The sequence below is a fragment of the Gekko japonicus genome, unplaced genomic scaffold (assembly GCF_001447785.1).
Source record: "Gekko japonicus isolate JY-2015 unplaced genomic scaffold, Gekko_japonicus_V1.1 scaffold42, whole genome shotgun sequence".
Lineage (NCBI taxonomy): Eukaryota > Metazoa > Chordata > Lepidosauria > Squamata > Gekkonidae > Gekko > Gekko japonicus.
In genome coordinates, this window is record NW_015165831.1 from 2,471,809 (window position 1) to 2,482,859 (window position 11,051).

An 11,051-nucleotide genomic window follows, 5' to 3' on the forward strand; every position below is an offset into this window, starting at 1 on the left:
TCGATGTTCTTTTCACAGACATTAAACTCTGCAACCGTCTTCTCTTTAGAAAAAGGCTCTCCTGAGCAATACCATTTTGCACATTCAGTGGAATGATGAACACGCAGGAAGGCTATTTCAGACTGGGGAACCGAGCAACTTCTAAATGGGCCTGAGCCTCAGAAATCAGCTGCAACCAACATCCCCGTCACATATCTCACCTGGTCCCCAGTGAGGGCCTGAGAGACAGTCACACGGCCGCCGCTGCTCATTTCAAACAGGATCACTTTCCCCTTGTGCTTGAAGCGGGGGGCACCTGCCACATACAGACTCTTCCCGTTCCTGAGTCTGACTGAGGAGACGGCGTAGCCTAGGAAAGAGAGAGCAACAGGGAACAAATAAAGAGGAGGAACTCAGCCCTGGATTAGCCGGGTCCCCTTGGTCATGTCACTTACAGTGCAATCCTAGATTCAGGTGGGGTAGCCGTGTTGGTCTGAAGCAGCAGAACAAAGTTTGAGTCCAGGGGCACCTTTAAGATCTGTCAGCGTTTAACTGTAGTTAAGTAGAACTGCCATATATCTTTAAGATAGGATAGGATAGGATGTCTTTAGTTAGACATCCAAAAGCATCCCTGTGACTGGCTAATCAACAGTCCTTTCCTGCACCCAGAGGCGCGGAGATTTGAGTTTACAGCCTTCTTCCCATTCCTTTGTCAACTCTTTAAATGGCAAGGAGGTTGGAGCACGCAATCTTTTTCACCATAAGCCAGTGAACTGAATTAGATTACAAAGATGTGAATTTCACCAGTTATTCAGCTTTGATTGTGAGTACAGAAATCTTCTGAATGCATGTGGAGCTTAATAAAAAATTATTTAATTCTACTTAACTCTGGCCGTGCATTGAATCACGTCCAGAAGGCGCTGTTGTTGACTTAGCGCCAGACGGAACAAGACCAGCAAAGTTTTATTCAAGGTACATGAAAGCTTATACCTTGAATAAAACTTTGTTGGTCTGAAAGGTGCCCCTGAACTCAAACTAACTGCAGTGCAATCCTAAACAGTTATACTCTTCTAGGCACCTGTGGAGGGATCTGTCCACAGACCTCTGTGTTACTTCCTAACTTTGGCTCTAATACTGTATTGTTTACAAATCGTTGACTCTGTTCTTAATTATTTAAAATGCTCTTCTGTAGTCTTATGAAAAAGAAGCTCCCTTTGAAAAGCCATGGGAAAAATTGTTTGCCACTTGGCCATGGGAATATATAGCTTTGCAACATTGTGTGGGCTTATGCTATATTCTAAGAAAACACTGCATGCGTCCTTACCAAGGTAGGCAGCCTGGTTTTTCAGTTCCAAGGGGAACTCTCGCTGAAAAGCTTCCCTTGGAGGGATGACCCGCCTGCCGCTGCTCTCCTTCAGGACTCCGCCATCCCAGTCGTACGCCCCGACCATGCCAAAGAGGATTCCGTCCTGCCAGGCAAGAAGCAACGGATCAGCGGCCAAGCCATGCGATAGGAAGAAGGGTTCTCTATCGTTCAAAAGCTTGCTTCCGGGATCTTATAAACAAAGGGTAGGTTCATCTCAGCCGTTCTTTTAAGTCGGAAATCTCACCACAAGGTGAAGGAACCTGGTGGATCACTGCAAGGTTCTTCTTCAAAGTTGCCAACTGTGGGTTGGGAGATTCCTGGAGATTTGGGGGCACAACCTGGGAAGGGTGCAGTTTGGTAAGGGGACGGAAGCAGGGAGGTGATGCCATACAGTCACCCCCATTCCCCCCAGGCTTCCGTTTTCTCCAGGGGAACTGATCTCTGTAGCAATGCTCCCTATAAGCAATAAGAGATGCAACCACAAGAAAATCCTGCCTTCCAGTTTCCACGGCTGTTTTCTTCTCCCATCACATTGTAGGGTGCTTGAGTAGGGGCGGCAACCAACCACAAGAAAGATCAGAGCAGAGGCTCTCAACTGTGAAGGGCAGGCAGCGCGTATACAAAGGGGCAGGAAGAGGGAGGATCTTGAAGCAGGGGATGCCTCCAGCCTAGGCTTACCAAGTCCCTCTGGGGGGCAGGGAACCCCCACACCCACCTCTGTGGGCCGAGATATGGGCACCCTGAATGCCCTCTGGTAGAGGACCCTCCCTGCTCCCCTTTGGACTTCACGGGACAGACTGTGTTCGTGTTATCTCTCCCGTCCCAGTGCAATCTGGGAAGAAGGGAGCTCAGAAAGAATGGCTACTTTGCTCTTATGATGCCATATGGTTTTCCCTCGGATGGTCGTGGCCCCACCCCCAGCGTGCCCAGCGTCGTCACGTCACTTCCTGGTGACATGGATGCGACCCGCTACGGAACAAGGTGAGACTTGGCAACCCTACTCCAGCCACACCCACCTCTGTGGGCCAAGATAGGGGCACCCTGAATGCCCTCTGGCAGAGGACCCTCCCTGCTCCCCTTTGGACGTCACGGGACAGACTGTGTCCGTGTTCTCTCTCCCGTCCCAGTGCAATCTGGGAAGAAGGGAGCTCAGAAAGAATGGCTACTTTGCTCTTATGATGCCATCTTTTATTATGTGGCTTTATGAGGCTTTAGAATAGCCCTGACTGGCCCAAGCATCAGAGCTCAGAAGCGAAGCAGGGCCGGCCACGGTTAATATCGGAGACCACCAAGGAAGACCGGGGTTGCTATGCCAACTACCCCTGCTTTTCTCTTGCCGGGAATGCCCTGTAATCCCAGCATCACCATGAGTCAGTTGCGACTTGATGGCACACAGATATTAATACAAGAAGAAGCTGAGAGAGCTCCTGCTCAATTCCTCTTCTGCTGCCAATGCAGGATTACTCTGACCTCCCCCCCCCCCCACCCAATCCACATAGATTCTTGCTTGCAGCTGCAGGCTGTGTTCCTGCTACGTCTGGACATGAGCAATCTTCCACTCTGGCTTCTGCTGCTGGAGGCATGCCTGGGCTTGTCTGGCAGGCCACCTAGAGGGAGCGTGGAGAGGCATGTCTGGGCTTGTCCGGGCAGACCACCTAGTTGGAGCTTGAAGCCCCAGAACAAAGGCAGGCAGGATCCTGGAACCTGCCTGTGGATTGGCCCCTGGATAGCCAGCCAATCTGGAGCCTGGAGGCCATTTGAACTCACCAACTTCAGGGGGGCTGGGAGTGGCTTAGGTGTGTATAGTTAAGGCAGCTGCCCCACGTAACGCATTCCTGTTGAGATGCCATAGACTGCTGCTTGCTGAAATCACTCTGCCTTCGCCTCTGCCGTGTTATACCCACTATTTAACAATTCCTAAGATGGTACAGGCCTTCAGAGTGCCTCGGTGTCTCTGCAGAGGCCTGAGGAACAGGATATCCATCTCCCTCACAGCGATGAGAAAGGGATATATAATGCTCAGAAGGGTTAAGTGTAGAAGGTTTTTTCTCACATTGTGATGAGGCTTCCCCTTTAAGAACCTCTTCAATGGGAAATTCACCAGTATAAGCCTGATGTTAAAAGGGCTGTGTTCTCTGTCTCTCGGGCAAACTGGTGAAATCACAGAGATACATAAACAGCACTGAACAAGAGCTACTGAAGTACACTGCTCACAGCAGGTGTGTGTGTGTCAAGTGCTGTCAAGCCACAGCTGACTTATGGTGACCCCAGCAAGGGGCTTTCAAGGCCAGTGAGGAGCAGAGGTGGTTTTGCCATCGCCTTCCTCTGCAGAGTCTTCCTTGGTGGTCTCCCTTCCAAGTACCGACCCTGTGTCGCTTTCAAGAGCTGATGAAATCGGGCTGTACCATGCCACCTTCCCTCCCAAATCAGGTATAGGATATCCTAAAGCATTCCTCAATCATGTTTTAGTGTTCCTTGTGAAAAGCACCAATCCCTTGGGAGAAAGTAAAGAGGGAACACCCAAGGACATTATTCTGGTGGGTGTTAAACCTGCCCGTCCCATGCAGACTCTGGGATCTGGGATGAGGGGCAGCGTTTTCCCTATCTCACCTGTGTCTCATATTGCATTTCATTGGTTTTGCACTCTATAAACCAAAAGAAGTAACTGAGAGCTCATACTGCTCCCATCCGTATATTCCCATCCCTCCATTCACACAGTCCTACTGCTTGGTCAAGCTAGGAGCTTGGATGGTCACATCCAATCAAGTACCGACCCTGTGTCGCTTTCAAGAGCTGATGAAATCGGGCTGTACCATGCCACCTTCCCTCCCAAATCAGGTATAGGATATCCTAAAGCATTCCTCAATCATGTTTTAGTGTTCCTTGTGAAAAGCACCAATCCCTTGGGAGAAAGTAAAGAGGGAACACCCAAGGACATTATTCTGGTGGGCGTTAAACCTGCCCGTCCCATGCAGACTCTGGGATCTGGGATGAGGGGCAGCGTTTTCCCTATCTCACCTGTGTCTCATATTGCATTTCATTGGTTTTGCACTCTATAAACCAAAAGAAGTAACTGAGAGCTCATACTGCTCCCATCCGTATATTCCCATCCCTCCATTCACACAGTCCTACTGCTTGGTCAAGCTAGGAGCTTGGATGGTCACATCCAATGTTACTAATGTTATACATAAATTTCAATGCTTCATGTTTTGTATTTTATGATGCTATGTCCTGTACATCACCCAGAGGATGGGCCATTAATAAATTTTAACAACAACAACAACAATAATAATAATCATAAGGTTATTTCAGTAAAAATCATCTGTTATCCTCACTCCCGCCAACCTTTAGTCCACTTTCTCCAGTTTGCAGATTGGCAGTGCCCTCTTAAGGAGGTCTGCTCTAAAGTAAATCACATGTTATTCAATGAGGCTTACTCCCAGGCAAGTGTCCCCAGGATTGAAGCCTTACAGTGCAACTGTAAACAGCAGTTACAAACTTTTAAGTCCGGCGGTCCTAGGCACTGACTCTGTTTATGCTTGCATTGCCAGCTCTCAAACCCACTCTGGATGCTTGCACACACACTAAATAATGCACTTTCAATCCACTTTGCAACTGGATTTTACTGTGTGAAATTTCCCATCCCTCCATTCATACAGTCCTACTGCTTGGTCAAGCTAGAGGGTGAAAGAGCTTGGATGGTCACATCCATTGTTACTAATGTTATACATAAATTTCAATGCTTCATGTTTTGCATTTTATGACGCTATGTCCTGTACATCACCCAGAGGATGGGCCATTAATAAATTTTAACAACAACAACAACAATAATAATAATCATAAGGTTATTTCAGTAAAAATCATCTGTTATCCTCACTCCCGCCAACCTTTAGTCCACTTTCTCCAGTTTGCAGATTGGCAGTGCCCTCTTAAGGAGGTCTGCTCTAAAGTAAATCACATGTTATTCAATGAGGCTTACTCCCAGGCAAGTGTCCCCAGGATTGAAGCCTTACAGTGCAACTGTAAACAGCAGTTACAAACTTTTAAGCCCGGCGGTCCTAGGCATTGACTCTGTTTATGCTTGCATTGCCAGCTCTCAAACCCACTCTGGATGCTTTCACACACACTAAATAATGCACTTTCAATCCACTTTGCAACTGGATTTTACTGTGTGAAATGGCAAAATCCACTTGCAAATGGTTGCTGGAGTGGACTGAAATTGCGTTATTCAACATGTGTGAAGAAATCGCCCATCTGTAAAAAATTATGCCCACTTACCTCTAGAAGATGCATGGAGAAGCCGATCTGAGACATTTCCAGCTCAAAAGAGCTATATTCACGAGTCCCTGGGTGGGGGAAGTGGCAATCGGTTAATGTTTGTAACCATGTTCAGCATCATCATAATAAACACTAATAAGACAGATAAACAGACGTTTCAACGATAATTTAGGCCACAGTTAACATCTACTAAAACTCATTTTAAAACACAGGAGAATCACTGTTGTCTAGTGGTTATAGTGTCAGGCTAGGACTGGGAGATCAAGTTTCAGATCCCTGCTTGGTCATGCAGCCAGGTAATCTTTAGTGAGAGTGACCTCCCCCCCCCCCCCCGGCCCCGCCCCCTTTTCTCTCTCTCTCTCTCTCTCTCTCTCCCCCCCACCGGCTCCGAGGCGAGGCCCGGACGGCGTGGAGCCGCTGGGCCTCGCAACTCTTTCTCTCTCTCTCTCCATCCCCCACCCCCGGCTCCGAACTGACGAGATTGAACGTAGGACCTTCTGCATGCCAAGCAGATGCTCTGCCACTGAGCCAAAAGAACAAGAAGACTGTGAAAAATGATGCTAATAAAGATAATATTTTCATGAGTTTTATATAATGCCAATATACAACATTCACAAATTCCACACTTATTAGTAGAAAAATCTTATTATAAATTCACATCACAAGTTTACAAATTCTCAAATTCAATAAATCCCCAAATTGAAATCCTAACAATTTACCAGCTTTGAAATGAGAGAATTTGTACCTACTAAATATAACGGCGAGCCCATTTTGAAATTCACGTTTCTTCCTTTTCTGTGATTTGAACCTTGATGGCAAGGCGGAGTATAAATTGGAAGTAAATAAATAAATAAATTTGAAATAATTATTGTAAATTTTGAATATCAACGTGCATAATAAACCAGTACTGAAGATAATATCTGTCCATCTCTGAGGAAGGCAACTGAAACGGAACACTTATCCGGAATCTTCTTTATGATTTGGATTTGTGGATTTATGAATTTAAGAATTTGTAAACTTGTGAATTTATAATAAGAGTTTTGTACTAAGAAGTGTGGAATTTGTGAGTGTTATTGGCATTATACGGAACTTGTGAAAAACAATATATAGGGATATTTATTATCTTGATTATCGTCATTTTTCACAGTCTTCTTGTTCTTTCGACTTTTGACTGTGGATTTTCTCCTGGACTTTGCTGCCACTGAGCCACCACAGCCCTTCCTCTTTGGAGGAAGACTGGGATAAAAATGTAATGGATGACTTGAAAACTAGATGAAGAATTAGGATGTTGTCTAGGTCGTGATGACAAAAGATTGTTGTCCATCGGATCTCAGCACGGTTTGATATTGACAAATGACCACTTGGAATTGTAAGTAGCAGCCACAGTAGGCACACTTAATGTGCCATTTTTATTTAACCTTCGTAAACTACGGAGACTCAAATCTCACTCTCCCTTCCCACCTAGATCTGAATGATCACATCCATCCAGTACCTTCCAGGCTAAAAATCCTGTCCCCCAAAGCATCCACGATATCATTTAGGGCTGCTTCATCAGTTACGTTGAAGAAATACTTCTCATCAGGATCGCTGGCGATATACTTAATTTCATTGATGAAGGAGTCAGGATCTTTCTGCCGCCTGATGTAATGCCCCAACACCTGAGAAAAAGACATCCAAAATGTGGGTTTCCCAGTGTCAGAAGTGCTCATTGTGACCCTATGCCATACACCTGAGAAAGTTATCTGTGGGGGGGAAATGGAGTGTGGCAGGAGCACATTAGAAATGTGTCTATATAATATAAATATAAATCTTGCTGATTTTGCAATAAAGTTGAAATCAATATGTGAACTTCAGAAACTCACACCCTTCTGCATGCTGGCAATGGGTCCCAGGCACCTGCATCCATTCTTCCCCCCAATTTCCCTTCCACTTCTCCCTCTGTTCAACTTCTCCTCATTCTTGTGGATTTCTCTTCTTTCCTGGGTATGCCAATTTTCTTCTCAGACTTCTGCTACCTCCTTTCCTAGACCTATGCTTCTTTTCTCTCCATTTCTACCTTAAACCTTTCTGCCTGCCCCTGAGATCCCAGCAGCTTGGTCAATTATGGAAGCACGTGGCAAATTGCTTTCATCTACATATACAACATTGCATTCGTTCCCCAATTGTGCAATTTTGGGGGTTGTATATCCTGTATCCTTTTCCACCAACAGGATACCCAACTACAAGTCCAATTCTTCTGTAACATTCTGTCCTATCCTTCTGTAACATTAGAGCAGTCTAGCCTATCAGTTATAGAGACTTTATTGGCACAGATCCCTTAATGTTTTACAATATACATAGAAGTTTTTCTAGGAAGAATACTTTTCTAGTGGGAACTTAAAACACAGGCTGGATTGAAAAAGTGTGGAGGAACAGAAGAGTAGGATAAATTTTTCTTTGTTTTTCTCAACACACACACACATGATAAGCAAGCATTCATTATATATTGGGTTATTAATTATATCTGTATGATGATCAGAGCTAATTTCTCACAAATTCAGGGGGGACTTGAAAAGCAAAAGTGACCTAAATTCTAGGTGCTTTTAGATTTTTGCTTTTAAAAATTCATTTTGAGAGATATTTTTAACAAACTTAACTTTTAAGCCTTGCTGACTGAAGACATATTTATTTATTTATAAGATTTTTAAAGATGTACATCAACTCTTTTTTTTCTTTAAACCAGCCCCCAATTCAACAGTATCGTTAATTAGAAATGTCGGTGGGGAAATTAGGAGAATTAGAACTGTTGCACGCATATAGGAAAATATATTGAGGGCACTGGTGGTTTTTTCCAGTCCAAACATTTCTCTAAACAGGGAGCTGCACTAAGGCTTTTGCAGAAGTTACATTTATGTAATATGGGAGCTTGTCAACTTTGCATATTGGAAGCAAGCAGTAGCCACAATATACCAAAACCCTGCTTTATTCTTGTATAGAAAAATTGCTTTCAGCTTTCTATATCCACATGCCTTCTCCTGTGATGTCTTTCTGATAACATGCTGTTCCTTATTTCCTGTTGCAAGCCAAATAGAGAGGCCAGATGGCCTGAACAACTTTATAACCCACATTCTTCACACTTCCATGCTAGAAGCTAGACTGTAAGGCTCCACACTAGGCCTCACATGAGTGTTGTCACGTAGGCAATGAAGAAGTTGTGGAGTTTGGGTCACCTGACTGCAGGAGGGGCTCCAAACTTCTAGCCAATCCTATGTTGCAGCTATGACAACCAACAATTGGGCACACCCCTGTCCACTCGTGGTTGGCTGAATGGCCACAGCTAATCATGATTAGATTGGGGTATAATTGATTGATCCCTATGGGAGTGAGTCGCTTAGCTCTCCCTTCCTCCCCTTGACATTGTTAAGGCAAACAGCCCTAGCCTTTATTCTGACATTGTCTGAAATGCTGTCTCTTGGAAGACAAAGAGTTGCTTTGTGAACTTGGAGCACATGGGTGTGCAAAGATGGGATTTCTCCTTAAAATCCCTTGGTACTTGGACTATCTTGGACTGATAAATATTCCTGACTGGGTAACTACGAATCATTAATGTTTAGTTAAGGCAAACAGCCCTAGCCTTTATTATTTTTGTAATCTCTGGTAGTCTATGCTAAGCTCTGTACTGAATAAAAGATCCTTCTTATTGCTAAATTGTCTCTGACGTGGTACCTGAACTCCAAGGCTAAATCCGGTGGCTAACCCTGACCACATATGCTACCTTGGTAAAAGTTTGCATCTCTGGAGTGAGTTGCTAATGTGTTCTGTCCCAGATGCCAACTAAGGGTTTGGAATCTCTCCCTTAGGAAAAGCAGGGACTAGTGAAAAGAGGTTCTGGTGGCAAAATTGTCTGGAAACCAGAGAGCGTTGGGAGATCTACTCCCCCACGTGCAGAGAAGCCTTTCCCAAAGCCATAGCCCAGCGCACTCCACCTGTCAGCGGAGAAGAGGAAATCTACTCCTGCTTCACCTATCAAGACTCATGTGGATAACTGCTAATCTCCACACCATGGACGTGCAGCTTGTCCTGTGTGGCAAGCAAGAAGAGAGAAGCCCTTCACCCCTGCCAAGTTGTCCAAGCCTGAACTCTGGCGATCAGCATTGCAGCTGTGTGGACAAAGGGTCATTTGGACTGGGAGGGTAGAGAGTTTTTCTTCTGAAATTCAGGTAAACCATGTTAATGTATGGGTTGTTTGTTCAGGGGCTGAGATGGCCTCTGTCTCTGTGTGTGTTCCCTAGTGAACCTGAGCTGATCTTAGCTGGGAGGGTTCTCTCTGGCTCCCTGGGGAAAGGGGGGGGGGAGTTTTGGGCGCTTTGTCCCAGCAGCTCTATGCTGGTCGGATCGAGGTCCTGAGCCCTGGACCCCCCTTCACAGAGAGAGAGAGGGAGACGCAATGATTTTATTGAAGTGCAAAGTTTTGTTTTGAAGCCAAAGAGCTGTTCTAACCCTTGAGAACTGCTGGCTAAAGTTGATGTGTGTTGTAGAGGCTTGGCCTATAAGTCTCTTATTGTTGGTATGCAAGCGTCGCCGCGCTTTGCCTGTGTGCATGTGCGTTGACTCACACCTGGAAAGTGTTTGCCTCAGCTGCAAGCTCACACTAGACAGGACAGTAAGAAAAGAGCAAACGCTTTCCAGGTGTGAGTCAACGCACAGCCACTGAAGAGAGCTTAAATCGTCTTTATTTAACTTCACATGCATTCAGAAGATCATTTACTCACAATCGAGCTGATGGCTGGGTGGAAAGTTACATCTTGTGATTTAGGTGAGTTGTATAGCCGTGGTGAGAAAAGAGATGGGCTTCCCCTCTCCTTGCAGTAAGGGTTGATGGACAAAGAAACGGAAAACAACAATAAAACTCCTATCTTTGCGCCTCTGAGCTCAGGAAATTACTCTTAATGAGCCAGTCAGAGGGAAGCTTCTGGGACCCCTAACTGTGGACTCCAATTCCCAGGTGCAACTACTCTTAAAGGTACATTAACGCTGGCTGGGGCAGCACAATGGGCAAGTGGGCGTCAACGTGGCAAATGGGGTTCAATGTGGCCAAGTGCAAGGTGATGCACAATGGAGCCAAAAATCCGAAATATAAATACACATTGATGGGGTCTGAACTGGTAGAGACTGATCAAGAGAGAGATCTTGGAGTTGTAGTAGATAACTCACTGAAAATGTCGAGACAGTGTGTGACTGCAATAAAAAAGGCCAGTGCTATGCTGGGGATTATTAGAAAGGGTATTGAAAACAGATCAGCCAATATCATAATTTGTTGCTCAGTCGCACAGTCGAGTCCGACTCTTCGCAACTCCATGGACCAGATTACGCCAGGCCCTATATAATGCCCCTATATAAATCAATGGTGCAACCTCATTTGGAATACTGTGTGCAGTTCTGGTCACCA

General features: G+C 45.3%; 1 protein-coding gene across 1 annotated transcript in view; it reads right to left on the bottom strand.

The window, feature by feature from the left end:
* ITGA10 (integrin subunit alpha 10) overlaps nt 1–11,051 on the bottom strand; it is a 92,729-nt gene that overhangs the window by 36,562 nt on the left and 45,116 nt on the right. The window contains exons 9-12 of the mRNA XM_015410805.1: nt 7,116–7,281; nt 5,624–5,691; nt 1,304–1,448; nt 201–349 (exon numbers count right to left, since the gene is read on the bottom strand). Coding sequence (XP_015266291.1) covers nt 201–349; nt 1,304–1,448; nt 5,624–5,691; nt 7,116–7,281 — 528 coding nt within the window. The remainder of the gene's footprint in view (nt 1–200; nt 350–1,303; nt 1,449–5,623; nt 5,692–7,115; nt 7,282–11,051) is intronic.